This window comes from Egretta garzetta, unplaced genomic scaffold (genome assembly GCF_000687185.1).
Source record: "Egretta garzetta isolate BGI_Z169 unplaced genomic scaffold, ASM68718v1 scaffold60, whole genome shotgun sequence".
Taxonomy (NCBI): domain Eukaryota; kingdom Metazoa; phylum Chordata; class Aves; order Pelecaniformes; family Ardeidae; genus Egretta; species Egretta garzetta.
In genome coordinates, this window is record NW_009258269.1 from 433,307 (window position 1) to 456,910 (window position 23,604).

General features: G+C 38.7%; 1 protein-coding gene across 1 annotated transcript in view; it reads right to left on the bottom strand.

Annotated features, from left to right (window-relative positions):
• The window catches only part of LCP2 (lymphocyte cytosolic protein 2), a 29,219-nt gene extending 13,973 nt beyond the window's left edge, over positions 1 to 15,246 (bottom strand). Inside the window, exons 1-6 of the mRNA XM_009649520.2 lie at positions 14,964 to 15,246; positions 11,145 to 11,207; positions 7,379 to 7,425; positions 2,024 to 2,089; positions 1,077 to 1,108; positions 307 to 341 (exon numbers count right to left, since the gene is read on the bottom strand). Of these exons, the coding sequence (XP_009647815.1) occupies positions 307 to 341; positions 1,077 to 1,108; positions 2,024 to 2,089; positions 7,379 to 7,425; positions 11,145 to 11,207; positions 14,964 to 15,041 (321 nt within the window). The 5' untranslated portion in view covers positions 15,042 to 15,246. The remainder of the gene's footprint in view (positions 1 to 306; positions 342 to 1,076; positions 1,109 to 2,023; positions 2,090 to 7,378; positions 7,426 to 11,144; positions 11,208 to 14,963) is intronic.
• Positions 15,247 to 23,604: the final 8,358 nt, after the last annotated feature.

Consider the following 23,604-nt stretch of genomic DNA (forward strand, 5'->3'; position numbering starts at 1 on the left):
TAAAATTCAGCTAAGGTTCTGTGGAGACCTGGCCATGGGCTGTGAGCTTCTGCTTGAGCCAGTGGTTTAGGACTGCCATTCTGAAGCTCTGCCTGGCATTACTGGGGGCATCCTTTTCTCGGAGAAGAAATTTGTATGCAGCTACTCTGACCATTCATGCTCCTGCTTCTCTTTCTCCTCATCTGAACACCCCCCGCCATTGCTCACTCCATCCATGCTGTCCAAAGTAGGTAATGCAAGAAATGATAGACCTTACAGAAGAGGGAATCCATTCAACCAGTGGGTTTTGTTAATCCTGATACTCACAAATGAAGACCAGCCACCATCTTCTTGACTGTACCCTGCGTAAAGAAACATAACCACAGGCTTCTTAGCATGTACAGCTTTGACCTGTCAAGATGTAACTTGACAAAAAGGACACAACAAATCCCAGATCAATTCTGAACCACAATACTATGTCACAGGAACAAGGTAGGCCTTCACAGGCAGGCAGGCATGAAAGGTCCTACAAACAACATTCTGATTCAAAACTAAGAGTATAGCTGTCCTTGTATGAGATGATACACGTGCTCTCACTTCAAGTTTGTCCTGGACTTCCAGTTTTAGATAAAATTTGAAGTAGAATGCTTTCAGAATGAGCACAGACTTAACTCTTTCTTTAATACTATTTTAGCTTTCATATCAAGTTTTTTTAATTTCTGTAGGAGTGGGGGAACATGTAACTAGTAGAAGTTTTAAGTGCTCCTAGCCTATTAAGAAAATAATTGAAATAGGAATTCAGAACACGGCAGCCATCTAGAAGCCTGCATCTCTAATGTGGGGTGCTGCTAGGAGTAGGAGCAGCGGGCAGAGGTGTTGGAACAGAAATATATAAGGACTGATACCATGTATTGGATTGAAGTACGGCAGTTTGAGGATGTTCGGGTGAATGTCTCTGCTCTTGCCTTTTTTCACCATTTTTTCTATTTAAAAAATATTTTTTCTTACTTGTTTTCCTGTAACTACTCGCTAACTTAACATTTTAATATTTTTAAACACCCTTTGTTGTTAGAGACTATCTGTCAGTGCACACTTACCTGGATTTTCAGGACATTTTTGTGTTTGGGCCCTACAACAAAGATACAAAAAAATAAATTCCTTCCATTTGCAATTCCTAAATGTATGAAGCACACTAAAATCTATTGCAAATAAAGGTAATATTTAGCTTTAACAGTAGAATGGAGTTTATATAGAAGAGTTTAATTCTGCCCAAAATGCCAAAGCCACACTGTAATTCACATACAGGACCCTAATGTAAACTAAACTGTCTTGAAAAAAGATTAAGTCACTGAGGTTGAGTGTTTAGAAACAAAGGGACTCAGTAAATAAATTTACCAGGGGCCCCAGTCCTGGAAATAGAAACTTTCTTTACTAATTCCATTCAAGCTGCTGAAAGTCAAGTTCATAAATATTTATAGGGTTCATAAATATTTTTATGGGCTTTCAATTCTAGTTTTGAACTGCGGTTAATGCAGAGGTGTAAAATCATGTTATCAGATGATGTAAAACCATGTTATGTGGACTAGACTTAGATTTTTGTTGTATATTAATATAGATTGTTCTTTTCGCATGCAATGTTCTTGCAATTTTTGTTCTTTTTCTATTGCAAGAATATTATATTCAATGGTAAGGCATAAAGTATTAAAAAGTGTAACGATGTATAGGTCTATGAAATGCATTAATGATGATTTATTAATGCAATAGTATTTGCCGAGGCTTTATAGGAATTCCTAAAGATTAATTTACTCAGGTGGAAAACTATGAAATTTATATGTTACTTGGTTCTGGACGTGGCAGAAGTATCTAGGCTGTTCACGGGCTCAGGTTGTGCCATTCTTAACAGATGACATTAACAAAACAGAGTTTTATTTTATATTATTTCCAGGCTGCCCCTCTGACCCAGGTGTTACTGATCAAATGGAAAACAGGGCAGAAAAGATATATCTGAAAGCTTTGAAAGGGAAAGCTGAATAGTTTTACTTACCATTTTGGAAATAAAGATAGCCTCCCTTCATTTCTGTTTATTTCTTGACTTAATTTACTTATAATTCTATTTAAAAGAAACACAAAAATAGTTTAAAAAAAAACTCCTTGAAACTTGTCAATCATTTTCTTAGCTCCTTTCCCTCAATATTTACTAAATTAAATCTGGTAATACAGAATTCTTATTTACTATGTGGTAAGAATATTGAATTTATCATCTTATTGCAAAGTTGCATTATAGCATATCCAATTGAAAACTAGACTTTTTTTTTTTACATAGATAAAACCCCATATTGTTGGATCAAGTTTAAAAATAAGCATTAAACTCAGCAAGCCTTAGAAATTTTGGGTGTGGTAGACATCATGCAGTAGAACACTGCTATAAACACTGGCAATCGCATTTGTATTATTTTGCATGGGAAAAAAAGCAGACTGCTTCAGGAAGCAGCTTCTCTTAAGTTTATGGCTACAAAAGTGGGGATTAAATGTACCCTGTGTCTACTCTATATTCTTTTCGTCTCCCTCCCTCTGCAACCACGATATACCTAATCAAGAATCCCCCCAGTATAGAAGGTGAAAAGGTTGATTTAGTTCCATGTTATAACGGATTTGCAGGGCAGGGCAGAAATATTCATGGAACATATGAAGACTATGGCTGTATGTCTAGAGAGATTTTTCCAAGTGGATGTGTTTGTCATCAGCCATACATAGTTTGTATGCAGCAGTAGGGTGAATAACAACCAATGAACTGCAATCTTGAGTAAAATTTTGCAGGAGCATGCATTTATGCTGGTAATATTTCTGGCATCCATAGCCAGCACAGACATCTGGGACTGAGACTTTTTATATTGACTTGACTCCCTGAGAGCGACTCTGGGGTTACAGGACTGTCATTACTGAGATTAACAGAATCAAGTCCATGGAGAGTAACAGAATTCTGCTGTGCTAGTAATGAAGTTTGCCTCTATGATTATTTTGTTTCAAAGAAAGCTTATGATGAATCATGGTCTGATTCTTCATTCTCAAAATTTCTTTTTGAGGAGAATCCCACTGAGAAAGCCCTGTGACAACCAAAACAAATTGGTTACATATATCTGGTTAAAACCAGCCCATTTTACTTCTAGTTTATAAGATTTAAGTCTGTCAGAGACAGTAATTGTGGAAATAAAAGTAGTATGAAAAGAAAAATCAGGAACTCAACCTGTCTGTTTATCTCAGATTCTAAATTCTGAAAAATCTTATCTTTATTGTTTGTTAGTGCAGAATTCTTTTCCATACATCTTAGGTCTAGTCAATCAAACTTTATATTGGTATTGTAAAATCTTTTCTTTATGGCCAGGCAGTTACCACTCTATTTTGTTTTTCTTCTTCTTTCATGTCTTTTTCTGCTGCTCAGCAATAATAATCCCCTAGTTTTTTCCAAATGACCTTATTTGTGCATCTCTTTCATGTCTAACTGCTTTTCTGGGCTGGGACTTGAGGAAGACAAGCTTTCAAGCAATCCAACATTAAAAAAAAAACAACAACAAACAACAAAACCATACATTTTTTTTTATCCTGAGCCATGCCAAAAATCTTTCTCTTATTTTGAATATCCCTTCCCTTACACTTGCTACTTTCCTAATACTTACCTTACTGTAATTCAGATTAAAAGATAAATTCAAGGCACAGGGTTGCTCTGTTTGCTTATGGAAAGTGCTATGGGGACAGATCAGGCTGCCAGCAAGTATCAGAGAACAAGCCATTTCAGATCAGTATGGTCATGCTGTCTGAAAAGGATGAAGACGGGTGATTTGAAGTTAAGGATAGTTAAGGATATGTACTCACGGATCCAAGTACGAAAATAGAAAGGCAGAGGAAGAATATTTTGGGAGGTTTTATTTTATAAGACAGTATTTTGCAATTTTATGATTTGAAGGAAATATTGTCATACTTGCCCCTTTTGAAATAAACACATGCACAAATGTTAATAATTTAAGAAGGATTACGGCTGTCTACATCTGACATTGGCCATCGTTACCCAAGCAAATTGTATAAAGCAAGAAGAATGCCAAATTATAGACATAGGACTCCTCTTGCTCTTCTTCTTTCCCATGCAGTCAACACTTCTCTGCACAAGAAATTTCCTTCTGCTGCAGGTGGTAAGGAAGTTGCTGCGTGAATAATAAATTCTGTGTGAAACATCAGGAGATGTTCCAGGGTGACCTGTGCGCTGTGTATACCAGTGCTTTGGTTGAGAAATGGATTACGGAACTTGTGTGTGTCTTACTCTCTGTTGTAGAAGAGGTAGAGGAAGGATCTTTCATAATACTGTGTTTATTTTCAGCTAAAGAAGTAAAATGAAGATCACTGGGTTTAGAGCTAATAATTCTTGTAGTTCAGACTTCCATGGGTATGGATGAGATCTGAGTGTTGGGAAGCTTTCTGGACTGAACCTGGGCTGGCTGCTATGGGGATTTACACCAATTGTTTTTTGAGGAAAAACTGAAAGGAAAAAGTTGCTCATCTTACCTTGCTGCCAAAAAATCAATCATTTGCTGCTTAAAATACAGTGTCTAATATTTACTTCAAGTTTATTTGAAATGCTTCAAACCAGTGGCTCAGAGAGGTTATTAGAAGAAAGCTAGGTTTAGAATGGTAACACTTTACAAGCAACGTTATTACAGAAGGTCGGTGCACTGAGCAGCCAAGTCTGTAGCCATGTGAGGAAGGAAGTACCAAAACCGCACTGCTTTCTGAGTTGTGGGAGTGGATGATAGGAGAGGATAAGGCAACAGCACTTGCAGAAAATGTTACTCAGACTTCTCTTTCTACCTCCTCCACCAGACACTTAGCTTAAAACTGGCAGGAAGTTGAAAATAAAAAAAAAAAACAACCCAAAACCCAACCTACCACACAACCAACCCCCAAAGCACTACTCCAAAACTGGCTTTTGTTTGCTTAACTGCAGATATCTGTGTTGGGATAAAGGACCTAAGATGGGTGAGAGAGATGAAGGCAAAGTCCTCTAGGACCAGGAAGTTGTGTAGTTGCATACTGAACACTGGCAAGAGCATAGTTTGTGATGAAGTCTTATTTTGGCCTTTTGAAAAGTCTGTTGGGCAGATGTAATACTGTTGTGCTGGCTTCAAAACTGGCTGAATATTGGTTACGTTCGAAACATTTCAACAACCTTTAGCACCTCATCTGAGAGAGCATTTGCACGCAAACATTCACCTCTGCCTAAGGCATACCTTGTTAAAAGAGAAGGGCACCACAGACTTCTTAATTTTTAGGTTTGCACTTTGACTCTCCTGAAAGTAGAATGACTTTCAGACTGTGCCATGTTTGTAGGCTCTGAATGGGTCCCTGTCAGAACTCAACACCCTTCCCATGTTTTAACTGGAAGATGCAATTATGTACTTAAGTGCAATAATGCCCTTTTTACTACTGGAAATTTTCACAAGTGCTGTGGGATATGCCATAAGCTTTCTGACCAAGGTTGAAAATTTCAAATCTCAGGGTTGCCAGCAAGCTGCCACTGAGGATGGCCAAAGGGATCAACAGCCTGTATTAGTGCCTTGACAAACGGAAAAGTTGGAAATGTTTTCTCTTGAGATAGTAAACAATAGGAGTGGCAAAGACTAACTTCAGTGTTTAGATCATGGTTCAGGTATAAACCAACCACCGCTGTTATTTTGAATGAGATCTTTTCTTTTTCTTATTTATTAATTCTGACCACATTAAGTAAGACACATTCTGTTGAATGCACTTTAAAGTATTTTGCAACACTCACATTTGTTATCTACAAGTATAAACCTTTATGACCTTCTGTGACTGCCAATAGTGATAATAGCAATAAGAAAACTCGGTCTGTCCTTAAGCTGTATATTGGCCTTCTGTTTCCCTGGACTTACTATCAAAATATTACACCCTTATGATTAGGTCTGGGTTTCATTTAGCGCTTAAGAAAGATATTTAACATCTGCTCTGTGTAAAATATACTATATCCCTTCCCTGTTTCACTGCTGTGCCACTTTTCAGGATGCAGTGTGCTGTTTATGAAGCTTCAGGTGTATATGTTAACCTAGTGGTATTAGTATTAACTTAAAAAGTTCTTTCATAAGATATAGGAAGTACAGGAGTAATATGAATGAGGTCAACAAAAAATGTAACACTACATTTTTTAGCAGTTTTTCATATCGTTACCAAAATGCCAAGTGTTAAGCATAGTGGGTGTTTGAAGAAAACAGGTTGCAATGGAGCTAAGCTATTAATAATTGAACAAATCGTTAGGTCAGCTGTGATGCTCTCTCTTAGAATGACAGCTACATTCATGATAACCCAATCTCTAAAGCTAATGGTCATGCCACAGTTATTTATTTTAATTTCTCAGTGGGAAAAGGGAGAAAAGGTATGTGTTAGGTGTTCCTACCAATAGATTACTTGGCCCAAATATTGTTGCTCCCTAAAGGTCTGTGGCAATGCGATAACTAGGATAATGGCTGAATGTCTCCTGGGCCATAGATTTCCACTAAACCTGTGAGCAAGTGAAATAGGGAAAACCCTTCATGGTCTGGATCCTGGAAACTGGGTTCCACCGCATGTAATCATGCAGCATCAGCTCCTCAAAGATCATTCATCAGTTCCATAGCAGATCTTTTCATAGAATAGCAACTTAAATTCTTAAGATATGGTTAGTATTCTTGAAAGTAAATTTTTACCAAGTGATTTAAAGCTGATACTCTGTATCTTCAAATAGAAATGTATATATTCAGGTAGAAATACTATGTGGTGGCATTTTCTATTTAGCTTCAAGAAGTGCCTGCAGCTCAGCATGAGTCCAAGTACCACCTTTTGAACTGGAGCCTTAAACCAGTCAATGCAAAACTTTTTCAAGGCCTAATCCACAGGAGCTAAGGAAAAATACTTAACACTGAATCAAATGTTCCAGACTGATTTATCTTTAACGCCTACCTAAGGGAAAAGCATATGATGAACTCCTCAACTCTTGTGTACACACCTGACATTTTTTTTTCCTTTGAGTTAAAGTCAGTAGTTAAACAGTGAACAGTTAAATCATGCTTCGAAGGTAGTACTCATGAAAAAGTTTAACCTTTATGGACCTGCTGTCAGTCAAAGAATTATGGACTAGTTCTTTTGAACATCCCCCAGACAGTATTTTTGTATTGCATCATTGTGCTTGAGGAGTCATGACAAGACTCCTTTTATTTTGGAACATTCTTCTTTTTCTCTTTACAGTGCTATAAGCAGGTCTCTAATCACTTGCAAATCATTTGCCCAGTATTTTCTATGAGTTTTCACTGCAAACCAACTAAGATTATTTTTAATGTTAAATTGGTTTGTCTTTACTTACGGCACTCTGAGTTTGGGAAATTTCTGAATATCATTTTCTGACATGTTCTGAAAAGGAAACACATGGTATATATCACAAAATTGCCCGTGGAACATCCTCTGACTTACAGAAGTTTGCATATTCAAAAATGTGGCATGAAGTTTCAACTGATAGGAACATAAAGTGCATAGAAAAGCAGTGCAGGATAAACAGCCTGCCCATCCCATGGCTTGTAAGAGAAGTGAACCCATTTTAATAAAAAATCCTCTCTGTATTTTTTTTTATTTTGCTGGGTGTTAGTTTTTATTTTATGTAGCTGCCAGTTGTATTAGACTAGCTAGGAGGTTAGTAAACGCCATGTGGTTTTGTTTACAAACAAAGGACTTCAACAAAATAATCACATCTAACTTTCAAGAGAGGTATTTCTATAGCTGGAATTTTTTAATGATAGCTTGTTAAAAAGATCTGTAAAGAGAAATAAAATCATAAACCAGCTCTTAACAGATGAAAGTTGGGTAAATTTGTTTGTTTACCAGCAGATGAGCCGTTCTTCCAGAATTAATTTCAAAATAATGGGACTCTGTGCCAAGTTAAAGTCAAGTCATTTGCTTTTCTGATTTGGGCTCTAATCCAGATCTTTATTGGTGTTATTTTGTCACATTGACTTACAAGTAAGGTTAAAATCCATCCCTGCTCTGCTTCTCAAAAGAACTGGAAATAAAACCCTCTTCTGCAACAACTTCCTCCCTAGAGATTATCAGAGATAACTAAACTGAAGCAGGTGAACAGACAATAAACCAAAAAAATCCAGAACTATTTTTAAGTCTTCTGTTTTTTTTTTTTTTTTCCTCTTTTCTTTCTCTTGCTTTCTGGATATTGCTTTTCATTGTACATTGCCATCACCTGGCATACAGGGAAACATATCCCTTATGTATTTATTATTAAAGAAGTCTTGAGATACTGTAATTCATCGCAGTGGACAGCGTCAAACAATTAATAGAGGGCTACATCCTGGTAGCAGCCTGGGCTACTGATTACGGGTGTGAGGTCAACAGAACATGCATGGTCTGCTGGAACCCACCATCAGTGGCATTCTTCCTGGCAATTTTGGAATTGCGCTTCCCACGCTGAATATAAAAAGACAGAATATTTCAAACTTTTTTTTAAACACTTGCAGTTTTAAAGCAATGTGCAATGAAATGCCCTATGTTAAAGAGCTGTTCCAGGTAGGGAAGGCAAACTTCTGCCATAGATTCTGATTTTATGCTAGTTTGCTTCACATCTTTTTAGTACAGCTAAAAAATATGGTATTTAAGTAACTTCAGAAGCTAGATAGTTCCTTCATGTCTGCATGGTGAAATCAGGCAAATTTGTGCCTGATTGCAGTTTCAGGGTAAAACTGTAAATTCTAAAATAAAGCACCAATTGCTGGAGAAGAGTTTTGTGCTAAGAACTTTGTCTGAAACATCACAGTATATGTAAAATCACATGTACTCGTGAAGATGTAGCTGGAAAATTCCTTGGACTTAAAAGCAGCCTTGGCAGCCTAACAAAACACTTTCTAGAAACTGAGATGGAAGGGAGAGTGCTTCTTCCCCCGTCAATCAAAATACAGCCATGAGATTGCAGGTTACTCCTGACCTGAGCTGAGGTGTGCTAAGTCTTGAGAGCTTTACAGAGGCTCCTGCAGAGAGTCAGCCCCTCTCTTCTTCCATCACATGCAACTCCAAGTTTAGGAGAGATTAGTGCATTATGAAAACTTTTGAGAAAGTGTTTTGTTTAGTTAATCACAAGCTTTGCGTACCCTCTTTGGAACCAGTTATTTCTGTATTTCTCATTGCAAACAGCAAGAAGTTTCTGATTACACGTAGGCTCACAATGCTATCAATGATTTTCAGAACAGAACAAATTGTCCCTGTGTTTTCCAGCACTATTTTGCCTCTGGGAGCACTCACAGGAGTAAACCACAGAAAAATGTTCTCCCTTTAGGGAAATGTCCTGCAGGATTTACTGAAGGATCATAATTTTTTTTTTATAAAGTCTTTTTAAGCTTCTCTCTGGAATTCTATTCTGCTGATAAACCTGACAAATATTATGGGTTTAAACTCTCATAAAAGGGCCATGTTGCCATTTTCAATATTAGAGAATTTTATTAGAATAAGTTACGTGGAATCCCTCTGGTTTTATTCCTACTACATCTCAACCGGACTTTCCTTGTGGCAGGCGGTAGATACAGAAATGTGACTTTGAATCTAGGGTGTTATTCTGATGAAGAAGACAACAACATTTTTACAGTCGGCTTTACCATATAGATCTGACAACAGATACAAAACCTGAAAACACTCAGTCTTAACAGTTTCTTCTGTGCAAAAGCAATTTGACGGTTTCCAATAACTAACTTACAGAATGTAAAAAGATGTTTCTTAGAAAAACCATTCATACAGGGAAGCAATTTTTTTTCAAGACTGCATTGTATTCTAGAATATTTCACTTAAAAGTCTTCTCTTGTTGTTCTGTTTAACAGGTGAACCTTTTTTGCATTATACAATTGACAAGTAGGTCAAAAGCTTAAAAAAAAAAGTCTGAGCAGACATGAGCAGCTGCTTGCTTTACTTAATAGAAAAGCATCCATTGAATCTACTAGGATGCTTCTGAAGAAATGCTGCACTCTGACCTATGTATTTACAGAAATACCCTGGAAATAATACAAAATTACAAAAATCACTTAGGAATCACAGAGTTATTGCTCTTTTTATTTGTACCTCACAAACTTCCTCAATTTCTTAATGCCTCCAGAGGCAGAACTCCCACTCCAGCCACAGATCCTTAGGGCTTGAGCTAGGGGGTTAGTAGGATAAATCCTATGACACACATCTGAATAATTCTGACTCCACCCAGTAGCAGGGAGGCGTAATATCCTGTTCTTGCAAAAGGTGTTTGAAAAATTTTATGTCGCATTTCAAGGAAATGTCAAAAAGCTTGATACCTTAGGAGAAGTAAATAAAAAATAAGAAGGCTTTAAAGAGCATAGATTGCATAGATTTTCCCACTATGACTAATTATACAGATGATCAAGGTGACTACTTTGGGGGAAAATAGAATTGTTAATATTGGGAAATAAAATAAAACAGAAGTAAAATGAAGTAATATTAACAGCCTTACACCTCTTCACGGATGTATATTTAAGACCTGAAAACAGCAGCTATGTCAATGGAAGTTGCCAGCTTTTTAAAGTTAAGCCAAGTTATTGGTAAAGCCTGGAGCAATGTTGATTTAAACCACTAGGACTTCGCTTACTAGTTTTGGTGCTCTTAAAGTACATTGATTTTGTGTATTGCTCCAGAAAAAACCCATCATTTTAACGTAGAGAGGCATGCAATAGTGATTACAACAGAAGGCCAGTCATTCTGACCAGGTCTGCATCTTCTGTAGTAGGAGAGGGCAATTAATAAATGTGAGTTTTCTGTAGTTAGTATTTGAAAGTAAGCACTTCCTATAAAAGAAGAGATGAATTTAAGACAAGATTGTGGTTTTGTAACTTCCCTGTCAGTTTAAAACTTATTAAATATATGCATATTAAACAACATGCTTGGGTTACCAGCATTCCATATTGCTGGTATTAAACAAGACATCTGCCTGATTTTAGCAAAGGCGTTTACTTCTCATCTTTTACCTCAGCAGCCATCTGCGAGCTATGTACTTTGCATCTGCCAATGTAAAGCAAGGAGGAGCTGAAACAATCACTTGTTTGGAATTTTATAGGAAGGAATTTTACAACTCTACTTACCAAAAACCTTTGTCCGTTTATGCTGTGCTTTTTCACGACTTTCTCACAGTCCTTATACTTTAACTGTCAATGAAAAGCAGATGATTATTGCACTCTTAATTATAAGAATGGATTAAGACACTTAGACTTACAACTAGCTTCGAGTAGCTGCTTCAAGTTAGCCTTTGTACGCTAGAACCTGTCTAAATGGCTCATTTTGTTCTGTAAACGTGGATTTTTAAGACAAAGATTCTTCAGTGGACTCGAGGATTTTCATCCATTTAGCAACATGTAATTCCTCACATTTAAAAAACACCTTGGAATTGCCTGGCCCAAAGAAGCATTTGGAAAATGGATAGTTGTGGTACTGACTGGGATGAACAGTTGCAGAACACAGGAAGCAGAGCAAAACCCTTAGTATCTTGGAATACCGAAGCCCTGACCCCAGTCACTGACTTCATTGTTGTGACCAAAAAGCTTCCTCTCCTGGATGGAACTGTTGCTTGTTAATCCTGGAAATTATCTATAATATTTGGAAAGCTTTTCCACAATGCTAGGTTTTACAGAAGCATCTAGGACAAGGACATACGTTTTAGAAGTTGATCATGTACATAAGAAAAGGAAGCTCCTGGTCCTACCAGACAAAAATTTAACAGTAATTTGGAAGTCTTAGGACAAAAAAACAAAAAACCAACACCAAACCAAACTACTACTAACCACATGTAGCAAGACATGATTCTTAAATATTTCCAGTGGGTGTCTTAAGGTGGTTTTTTTTTATTTGAACAGTAATAGCATAATGTGAGAACACAGTGTATATTTTTTAATCTGGCTAGAACACGTTTTTTCTGTTTCAAGTTGATCAAATCCATACCGGAACGAACCCAAAGAGTGGGCAGCCAAAGTGACTTTTTAGAGCCTTCAAGACAAGAATGGCTCTGGTACTGCCTGAAACTTGGCCTAGTCAAAGTTATGCAGACAAATGATCCTGTGCTGCTGGGATAATTCCCCTAAAGCAGAGACTATCTTACAGGGAGCATTATGTCCTTTCTCAGTTGTATCCTATTTATGCATCCTAAGGAGTAATCTTGTAACTTGGGGTTATATGCGAACAGATCCTGAAAACACCTGAACAGCTGAGAGAATATTTTTAGGAGCCACCTTCAGTTACTTATATGCAGAAACACACCTAACTCTGCTAAATATTTTAGGATACAGATTAAGACTTTTGTGCAGACTGAGGGCTTAAACCTGTCAATAATGTCTCCTTCCTATAGCAAGGGCTGTCATGGCCTTACCAGCACAAGTCTGCGTGCAGCAGTGAGCAACTGCTCTACTTGGTAGAACACATCAGTGTGACTGAGACCTAGTCTCATTCTTAAAATAATTGATGAAAAATACTGTTTAGCTATTAAAAATAAACCTTGGTATACTGCAAATATGAACATCTTTGCGTTTTCTAAAAAAAAAGTCTTTAGAAATTATTTGAAGGTTTGGTTCTTTATTGGTCCTTCCCTATTTTGAATGCATGGTTTAAATTAACATAGGCTTTAAGTTAACACACCTAGAATCCCAAATTAGATGTTACTACTGTTAAGTATAAAGAATTCTTATTTGACAAAAACTGAGGACTTAATTCATGCCGGTAGTACATCATAGTATTGTTAGATAAATTACTGATGTGTATGCTGGCTGAATTTTGCTAATAGGAAGGTGTAAGCTAACAATGAATTGATGAAATCTTACCACTGCCCCGTGTCATGACCACTCAATTCAGGTGAGAGAAGATTTATCCACAATTATCTCAGTTTAGGAGGAAAAAAAAAGTTGCTCTTGGATTTGAATCCTGGACTTAGAACATATGGCTTCAGGCAAAAGATATTAGATGCAAATAAAGCATTCCGAAGGTATAACGTTTGACCCTTTAATGATGTGTGTGAGGGAGATGGTATGAGTTTATCTGGGGAGAAGATCTGGTCACTTCTGGCAGTTGCCCAGTGCTGGCTGACTTAGGCTGACACTATTGCCTTACATAGATTTCTTAGATGACTTCAAGCAGCTTTTGCCCTGGTTCACCTCCCCAAAAGTGGAATGCCAAGATCATCTCTATCATAGAAGCACAGAATCATAGAATGTTTTGGGTTGGAAGGGACCCCTGGAGGTCATCTAGTCCAACCCCCCTGCAGGGAGCAGGGACACCGCTAACTAGATCAGGTTGCTCAGAGCCCCGTCCAACCTGGCCTTGAATGTTTCCAGGGATGGGGCCTCCACTACCTCTCTGGGCAACCCCTTCCAGTGTTTCACCACCCTCTCTATCCTGGGGGCTGTCTGGGTCAGTAGAGGGGAGGTACTCAAAAATTAATGTAACTGGGCCCATTCAGTTATGACAGAACTTACAGTTAATCCTTTTATCACTGGTAAGACTAACATTATCAACTCTTTCAGGAAGCCGTTTCCCTTCTTAGTCTCTTGGAAACGGTGATCCAAACCACCGTGCACCAGTGTTGTAATGTTTTTCGTATTTGTCTGAAGTTGCCTGTTGATAATGATCTCATCTGTTCCATCTCCGATTCTTCGTTTCACTTTCCTGTGCCACTAACCCCTGCACCCTAAAATTAAAGGTTTGCAAGTCGTCGGCAGCTTCACTTCTCTGGAGATTTGGTAGACGTAGACTTTGTGTTTGATCTGCTTGTCTGTCTTAGCTAGTTTTGCATTCTAGTATCAAATTTACCTCAACTCCCCAAAGAAAACTCTTAAAGGAGCTGTTGAAACAATAAGTTTCACATAATTTCAAAACAAAGCCCAAACTGTTCCAGGTTTTACAAGTCTAGTCTGACGGCTCACTTGAAAATTAACCAGCTATGCTGTCATTACTTGAAAATCTTCCCAAATCTTCTGATTGATCTGAATGTTAAATTCTAGGCTGGCAGTTTTGGACTTTGGGAGGAACATACTCAGTTGCAAGGGAGATGGAGCAGGCACTATCTCTCATGTGAACTGAAACCAAACAATTTACAGAGAACACACATAAATGAAATTTCAGTAAAATTGGCTCAGTTACACGTTCCTGGGCAATTACAAGGGTGTCAGCATTGCTGTGCAGAGGATATGTATTGGCAGTGCATTCCTGTATTGCCTTTCAAAGTATTTCTTCAGTGTGGGAAGTCCTCTGCATCGTAAAAGGAAATTTATAGGTTGTCACAAGTGAAAAAGATGTCAAAAACCCCAGAAATTCCCAGCTAGTCACACAAGGAAACATCAGAAAAAGTAAGTGTCAGGAAAGAAGGGGTAGCTAGCAATCCTGAGCCGTGAGTTTTGCCCAAGAAGTTTTAGAATAAGGAAGTCAAACCAAAAAGCAAAAGGTTTTTTCCAATTGAGCCTAAAAAATTTAGGAGTCTGTGTATCCACAACTGATAAGTTCCTGGCTGGGTTCTCAAGGATTGATTAGCAAAGACATTCAGAGGCTCATTTGTGAACACTGAGCAATTTGAAAAAAAAAAAATCTTTTCTGAAAATCATTGAAGACAACCTAGAAAGCTTGCAGTCTTCACACAATAATGCCTTCTATAGCTGTTATAGGTTATATCGAGAATTGTTGTAGTACAGTCTGTATTTTCTCTGAAAAGCTCTGAGTTTCTCTTATGCCCATTTTAAAGCATACTTTAAAGATTCATTTATAGATTTCGCTGGCCAGTTTAGCTCAGCTTCTTAATTTTCAGTGGTTTTGCTTTTAGTTTTGCAGCAAGCTTTGCCCATTATAAAAATGTGTAAATTTAGCACCAACAATGTTACAGTATTTTACTCCTCCATCATACAAAGATGAAACGCAGTTAAACTTACCATCCTAAAATATTCCGCTAAGTCATCTGGGTTCCAGTTAACCACGTCTGAACGGTAGGGAATGTTTCGCAAATCCATTGTAAGTTTTCTCCTCTAGGCAGTTAGAAAACATTCATAGCCGTACTGTCAATGAAACAGCCATATATTCCCTGGGTGTGACCACCTCCAGCGTGTCCAGTAATTCCTCGCCTAATGCCCAGCTTCTTCTGGTTAAGTCCTGGGGTTTTTTTAATTTAGAACTATGCTGTTAGGACATCCAAGAGAGATACTGCTTCCTCTAATACAAAATGGTCTCTTCTCAGAAAACTTGTGAGCTAGTCAGCCTTACCACTTCCTTTGTCTGAATATAAATAAGTAAACAAGGAAGCACAGCAAAGTATTGAAAATGTTCTGCCTGCTACGTATAAGTAAGCTCCTATGGACCCTATTTGCTTGTAATTGCATACATAAATATTTACATATCTACACACTCCGTACAGTATAAAAATATTGGCATATTATCTGCATAGACATTGGTTACTGCTTCTGTGCAAGCCTAGCCCAGGCAAGCGCCCCTCCAAAGAGGAAAATGTTCCCTTAAGAGAAACTTCTTCAGCTTACTTCACTACCTGAGGTGTCACATTATCTTTCTTTGATTTGTACAGCTAGAAAAGGTTATTGCTGGAGTTGTACATGAGGAGGTATGCATGAATTAGGGATGGAGTTACAGTCAGTATTCTTTCAAATAAGGAATCTCTCAGTGAAACTAAAAAACGGACAAGCTTAGGTGAAAAACTATTACATTGTCATTGTTTCAGTGCTCCATTTTTCAGCTACCTCTAATGAGGATTTTTTTGTCTGAAAAAGAATCCACAGAACCATAATATTACCACAGGGACATGATAGACTGCATCTGTCATTTACAGCCAATTCAGGCACCATCCTATCAGCAGATCCCTGTGGTGAGACTACATTTAGTAATTCCAAATGTGCCTGTTTTTTAAAAATAGCCAGCATGTCCATTCTCCCTTTTCTTGATGTGGGGCTTCCTCCCAAAGCTGTGTTGCTATAAATGCTTAGGGTCACTGTTCACATCTGTTCCAGTAGACTGCACAAAAGGTGGTATTTTGTGAGCTTCCTATGTTAGTGAGGATAGATGCATAGTTCTGAAGGAAAGTTTCCCTTCTTTCTAATGCAATGCATCACTCTATTTCTAGTCATTAAAGACCTTCTAACCTTGGGTCTGTAATTTGCACTTGCATTGCATATGAGTGCATGTATTTGAGATCATATCTACAAGTCTCTATAGTATTGCATATGAGTGTTTGCCTTTTGAAATTCACAGTCTGATTTAAAGTAGCTTACTTTTTTCCTGGAGAAATTTTGGTAAATGATGGCAGCATTGGTATTTAAAGCTCTAAAACCAAACTGCTGTAGCATTTATCAAATACATGATATAGCTGTGCTTTATGGGTTCTTACGTGAAACAACCTGTACGAGTCATCTGAGGCATGTACTGACAGTATCACAGAAATAGCATCACCTCTTCATTGTAAATCTAGGTCTGGGAATGAAATAGGACTAAATTAACTTCTGACAAAGAATCCCCAAAGGAGAAGTTGTTTTGATGGTGCTTTATCAGCGATGGGAGGAGGGGAGATCACACAGCACACATCTCAGACGCCCAGTCACACACCATGTCTTTCAACGGAGAAACAAGTTTCTTACAGTACAGAGACAGGAAGAAGCCTGAGCTATAGTTTGTAATTGTTCGTTCTATTACAGTATTTTGTTAGCTTCTAATCTAATTTCTATACCAAATGCAGTGTAGCAGCCCTAATTTCAATTGTGTTATTCCTTGTTTGTACTAATATAAAACTAATTAGTCTGGTCAAAATGTATTCTGATGATGTTATAGAAGAATCGTGGCATCATTTATTCTGATGCTGAGGCAGGAGAAAAGCAGTCACTTTTGAAGCCGATTTCCTAGTCTAGAGAGCAACTAACACCGAAATTCTGACACATTTATCTAATCGTTGCTATTTGCTTCGATCCTGTCTATGTCGGTGTGAGTACATTGCAGCTACGTGCGTATTGCATGCATTTTGCAAACCCCAGCTGCACATGTACTTGAACTTTGTCTAAACTATCTTTTGTGATGATGATAAACACATAGGATGTGGTGGCCAAGTGAGGCTTGCTGAGGAAACATCACTTTGTATTTTCTACATTTGAATTTTCAGATAGATTAGGGTAGCAATTTTAAATTGCATTTCCAACCTATGTATGTATTTGAACATATAAATGGAAAATGGTGTTCAACTTGCAAATAACCATGCTTGAGCCATGGCCCCCAATCCCAACCACACTGCAGGGAGTTGTTTTGCAACATGCTTTTAAATGTCTTTATGGCCCAGAAATGCAATGTGGCAAATCCTGTATTACACAAAAGGAGAATCTTGATCCTGGAATAAAGACCCCACATTATTTCCTCACTCTTTTAACTGTTCATTTTTTTTACCCTTTCCATATTTTCCCACTTGTTTATTATTTCTCTTTCTCCCTTCAGAGACACTGTTGTTACCTCCAGAATTAACACTTTCTCCCAAGTGCTCCCGTAGCCTCTAGCGTCCTCTGCTCAGGTCACCAAGAAAGGAAATCGAGAGAGAAAAAGTTGAATGCCCACAGTCGTGCAAGCCCACATGCCAGAATCTCTAGTCAGATTTGGGTAGGAGTGTAGGGGAGGATGTCTGGGAACAACCACATCTGATTTTTATGGAGGAAGATAGAATGAGTGCAGGGGTAGCATTAGGGTAGTTAAATGAACTGCAGCCAATGGACAAGGCCACAGAGACTTCTTGGGGAAGGATGTCAAGTTTGACAGGCTACATGCAGAAATTTGGTTGATAACTAAATACATTCCAGAGGTGACAATCCCAGCTGTCTGCTGGGAATGATTACATGCTTTGAATCTTAGTAGTTCGATCTTATATTGCAAGAAATGAAGAAACAATAAGTAGGAAGCATAAGAGACATCTGTTCTGTAATATATTCAGTTGGCAATCTTCCATGAAATGGATTTTAAGCTCTCAGATTTTTAAATGCTGAGGAACATTGACATTACAACTATTACCACGTGCATACCTTTTCCGTTGTGACCTTTTTTTCCCTCTTTTTAAAGAGTTAGGTCTTTTATAGTTGATGCCTGCAGTGGTACAACCTTCACATAAAAAAAAAAAGCGCCACTTCAAATACCAGCTGCCAATGGTACAGTTCTGTCAGATGTAGCGATGGTCTGGTGACTGATCTTTGAAAATGTAAGAGTCTAACCATTTCAGGCACCGCAGGAGGGAAATTCACACTGCCCACATTCTGCTGGCTTCAAAGAGCCTCAACATTTTCCATTTTCTCTCACCTCTTTCTGCAGTGTTCTGCCCCGCAGCACCCTGTTTTAAGTGGAGTCAAGGGCTTACTTTGAACAGCTTTCAGAACGGCTTATTTTTCTAGAATAACTCACTTTATGTGTCAATTTTCCTAGAGCTAAGCAAAAAAAATTCAAACTTCCTAAGAATTTAGCCATCATGTTCATCTCAGTCCCAAAGCAAAGTGGTTCATTATGACATGTTTTTCTTTCGCCCTGCCCAATCTTGTTTTTAAAAGACTTGGGTACTTTCTTCCTTTTATCCTGGCAATATTTACCATTGCCAGCCTGTATTTCCTCTTTTAACATTGCATACCTCATTCCCAAACTGTATACCTATCTATCACACATGGAAAAAATGCTTTCATTTTTATACCCTTTAAAAATCACCGTGGTATTGTTATATATTCTGTACTGTCTTTAAAAATCATTGAGCCACACTTTCTACTCCTGAAACGTCCGTATCCATTATTCCCTTAATTCTTGTTGTCAGGTGGTAACCTTGACTTTGCAATGTCTGTGCTTTAATACAAGATCCAAAGCTGAGTCTTTGCCAACTGAAAAAAGCTTTTCTAGGAATGGAACTACGGGTCTTCCTCACCACCTAGTGGCTAACTCACAGACCAACACCAAACACTAACGACTGCTATTTTCAGGAACTGGGATGGACACTGACTTGCTGACACTGTACAAATGTAATACCTAGGTTATATATATATGGTGCTTCAATGGGATGCTAACCAACCTATCTGCATCGGAAATATATGGTTTGAATAAAACCGTGTCTGTGATACTGGCATCAAATGCAGTTTCAGAAAAAAAAAATTAAAAATTCTGCTTACTCTTTCTGAACTCGACCCTCAGCAATGATTTTCATGGATGGAAAAAAAAATGTGCATACATGAAGAAGCATATTTTCCATTGCTATTGAATTGTGTTACTTTGAGTAGGTGGAAATACAGCATTTCAGCAACTCCAAAATGCCCGAAATCCTAGAATACAGCCACTAGAGTGCAGCTGAGCTCTATTAGGAAAACAGATAATCAAACAACCTATTAAGATGCTGTAAAAAAAAAAGAGGCAGGAAGTTAGAGCTGTTCTAGCGAGAGTGCTGGTTTTTGGGGTACCTATTTTCTTCCATTCTGTTAGGGACATAAGTGGCATAACGTGTCTAGTTTGTCTGGAGAGGCTGCAAACGAATGCAGAGAACATCTAGCAGACCTTAGAAAAGATCTCTACTGAGGAAAGACTGCAAAAAAAAGTTTTGCTTAGCCTGGGAAAGGGAAATTGGAGACAAGGGAAGGAAAAAAGAGACAAACTTAGCGACTTTGGGTGATAACAATCAGTTGTTCTCATGACCAGCGAAAGGCTCTGCTAACAAGAAAAGCAGCTGCAAGCTTGAAAAGTAGGTACTGCAGATTGCAGAATGTTCCTGCCCAGTATTTGTCCTGTTCAGTGCAATTCAACAGCTCAATTAATAAACTGCCAAACAGTGCCAGCTGTGCTGTGAAGCAGAAGGAAACTAAGTGGGCCCAAAGGAAACTGGAAAGGATGTTCAGTGCGGGATATGATATTCCATTTTAGTACAGTGTCTTCCAGGTACAGAACTCTACCAGCAAACACACAGGTTTTGTAATTGAATATGCAAATTTGACAGAGACCTTGGAGCTATTTAAGGTGAAGATGAAGAAAGTTAGAAATATACCATTTAGTCTGGGGTAACTGCTTAGACCCTTTCCACCTGTGCCATCAAAAAGCACAGGACAAATTTGACAGAGACATTGGAGCTATTAAGGTGAAGATGAATATACCATTTAGTCTGGGGTAACTGCTTGGACCCTTTCCACCTGTGCCATCAAAAAGCACAGGTTTCCTCCCACCAGCTCCAGTCAAGACTGCTGCCGAGGGGCAGTTGCCAAGACCTTGGCTCTGCAGGGCTCTGGTTCCCCTCAAGGCTTTCGTCCACCGGTGCAGCTCCCTTTTGCTGTAGCAGCCTCTGTTCTTCCTCTCACCCGATCCCTGACAATCCTGTTTCCTCTGCACCACCGCACAATTGGGCTGTGCTGTGGGAACCTGCCAGCTCTACAGCCAGACCTGATCCAGTGGCAACTGCTGTGAGCATTTTGGATTTTCTTAAAAAGGAAAATTAAAACAAGGCTAAATGTTGCTATTATGGTGAGTAAAAGCCTGCTATTTAGGTCTAAATGTAAGAAGAGGTGATTAGGCTCAGATCATTTTTATCAATGCTGTAGTCAAAAGAGATGAACAAAAGAGTCCCTGAACAAACTGGTAAAAGCTGGGAAGGAAAGAAAACAAGACAAAAGTGACTTCAAGTAGGGATATTTTTCTTCTGTGTCTCTCTCCCTCTGAAGAGCCGGAGCAGGGCGGAAGGTGCTGGGACGTGATCAGCAGCATGCAGATGGCCTTACCAAGCAGTGGCCATCGGTTGTGAGACAAATGGAAAAGTGCCCACCTCTGCAGCCACTCAGAAGGATGGAGAAAAAGGCTGGGGTCAGGACTGTTGCTAAAATCTGCCCTAAAGGATGGTCATTTTGCTTACTATTGGCCTTGCCAGATTGCTTTTTTTTTTTGTTTTCTCCTTTCCCTAAAAGAAAGCTGATGTTTTAAATCTTTTTTCAGTCAGTGTTTGCGAGTGAGCTAATACTGCCTCTTGCACAGTGCTGAAGGTAGCTACTGGGGAGTATTTAACCTTTTTTTCTTTCCTTTACTATGAAACAGCACCTGGTAATGGTTACATACAGCTCTGTAATGATGCAGTGTATCCAAAGTTGCATGCAGGTTGTTAAGTGGATGCTGCTTGAGCAGTGGCCTCCATTCGGGCTGAAGCCTGGCATGCCACAGGGAGGTGCAACCCCAGGACTGCCACTTCAGTATTCTCAAGATCACAAATAGTGCTTTTGAAGTTAAAAGTGATCTTAAGCTGCAAGGAGGAGAGGCTTTCACTGCAGTTGGGTAAAATACATGTAAAACATAGCTGCTTTTGACTTTTTTTGGTTGAGAGTATGGCTCTCAAGGAGCTTCCAGGAGTGGGAATGCAAGAGACGACATTGGTGCAAACCATGACGAGGGTTGATCTGCCGTGCTCCCCTTCGGCTCTGGAAATCAGTGCCCGGAGGCGCCGTCATCCCTAGATGGCGCCGAAGCCTGAGGTATTCCCCTTCGGTGCTTCTGGAGTAGCTTTCAGTTTGCTTTGCCTTTTTTTTTTTTTTTTTTAATGAAAAAAAATTAAAACTGTTCTCTTTCAGCAAAGACAGCTGAACAGTAACAAAAATATTATTTTTATTTCATCAGGTATTTAAAAGGCAGTGTTTCAATTTTATCCAACTTTTCTGACAGCTAAATATATGATGATTATTTTAACTCAGCCCATTTTGTTATTTTTATCAAATAAACTCTTGACACCAATAAACAACTTATTGGTTCTGACACTGAGATTTTAAGTGACCTCTTTTTATTGAGACAAACAGTTTTTATCTTAACCTAACCAAAGCTAACTTTAGAGAACTTGCAGAGTTTACACTGCTTTCAGCTCAGATCTATACTGGTTAACAACATAAAATTTTGTCATTGCACCCATCACAAGGAAGGCTTGACATCCTAATGAAGGAGAAAACAATTGCTGTTAAATTCAAAGTCAAAATCTGGAGTGAACGTTGCAGTTGCAGAACATTCTGTCCATACACAAACTCAAATTTGGATTCTGATCCTAGTAGGTTTCAAATTCTCTAAATATTTAAACAGCTTACTAAACAATAAGAAAACCACTAGTTATTTTGCAATGCTGAGAAAGAGAAAAAACTTTCAACAGCTTATACACTGATATGTGCTCATTTCAGACCTTCAAGGGAAACATTTTTGTCAATCCTGAAAGTTTTTGCAAGTGAATTTCACGCCAGATCAGAAAATGTTACTTGTGAGACATTTTGATGAAAATTATGATATTTCAGCTTCTTAGTTACAGTTGCAACCCAGTGGTGCTTTTGGCACTTTCCTTTATTCCTGCAGCATTCCTAGCAGCCAGAGCAAGAAGCTGGGACTCAGAAGAAATGTTTAGCGTTCTCACCTTTGTAGCACACATTTTTTTTCTTGCAGACAGAGAAGACACCATCTCATGAATGCCAGAACATTTCCTTCTCTAAAGATTTCCTGAGGGCTTCTGAACCAGTAGTTTAGATGCATCTAAACCAGCATGGTCTGGAGGCACAGATGTCTAGGAGAAAAAAAGAGCTGCTGCTAACCAACATAGTCTCGGGTATGGTTTTGGTTTTAGTGTTAGTATTGTTTTCAATATTTATATTCATCTCTATGACTGGCTCAGAGTTTCCAAGGAGCTGAATTCTCAAACACCCCATGGTTTTAAAATTTTCAATGTCACCTTATGTTGAAAATAAAGTACATTTATAATGAGAGATTTTTGTTCTCATAAACAAGCATTTTGTATATATTTTAACCTCTATACATGTATAGTACCATGAGTGAACTTAGGAACCATTCTTTTTAATCCTTTGGCTCATTATGAAGGAGAGTCAGCACAGATCAAAAATAATTATCCAGCTGGGGAAGTCCTAATCAGTTAGGTCTCTCTTCCAAGATGTAGACTGAAGTAACAGCAGTTTCAGAGTAGGAGCTCACCTTGCTGCTTGTTGATAAGTGTTGTGGTTTAACCCCAGCTGGCAACTGAGCATCACCCAACCCCTTGCCCACTCCCCCCTCCCAATGGGATGGGGGAGAGCATCAGAAAACAGTAAAACCTGTGGGTTGAGATAAAGAGAGTTTAACAGGTAAAGCAAAAGCCGTGCACGCAAGCAAAGCAAAACAAGGAATTCATTCCCTTCTTCCCGTTGGCAGGCAGGTGTCCAGCCCTCTCCAGGAAAGCAGGGCTCCATCATGCATAATGGTGACTTGGGAAGACAAACACCATTGCTCCAAATGTCCTCCCCTTCCTTCTTCTTCCCCCAGTTTATATATCTGAGCATGACACCATATGGTGTGGGATACCCTTGGGGTCAGTTGGGGTCAGCTGTCCCGGCCATGTCCCCTCCCAGCTTCTTGTGCCCCCCCAGCATCCTGCTGGTTGGGGTGGGGTGAGGAGCAGAAAAGGCCTTGACTCTGTGTCAGTCCTGCTCAGCAGTAACGGAAACATCCCTGTGTTATCAACACTGGTTTCAGCACAAATCCAAAACATCCCCATACCAGCTACTGTGAAGAAAATTAACTCTA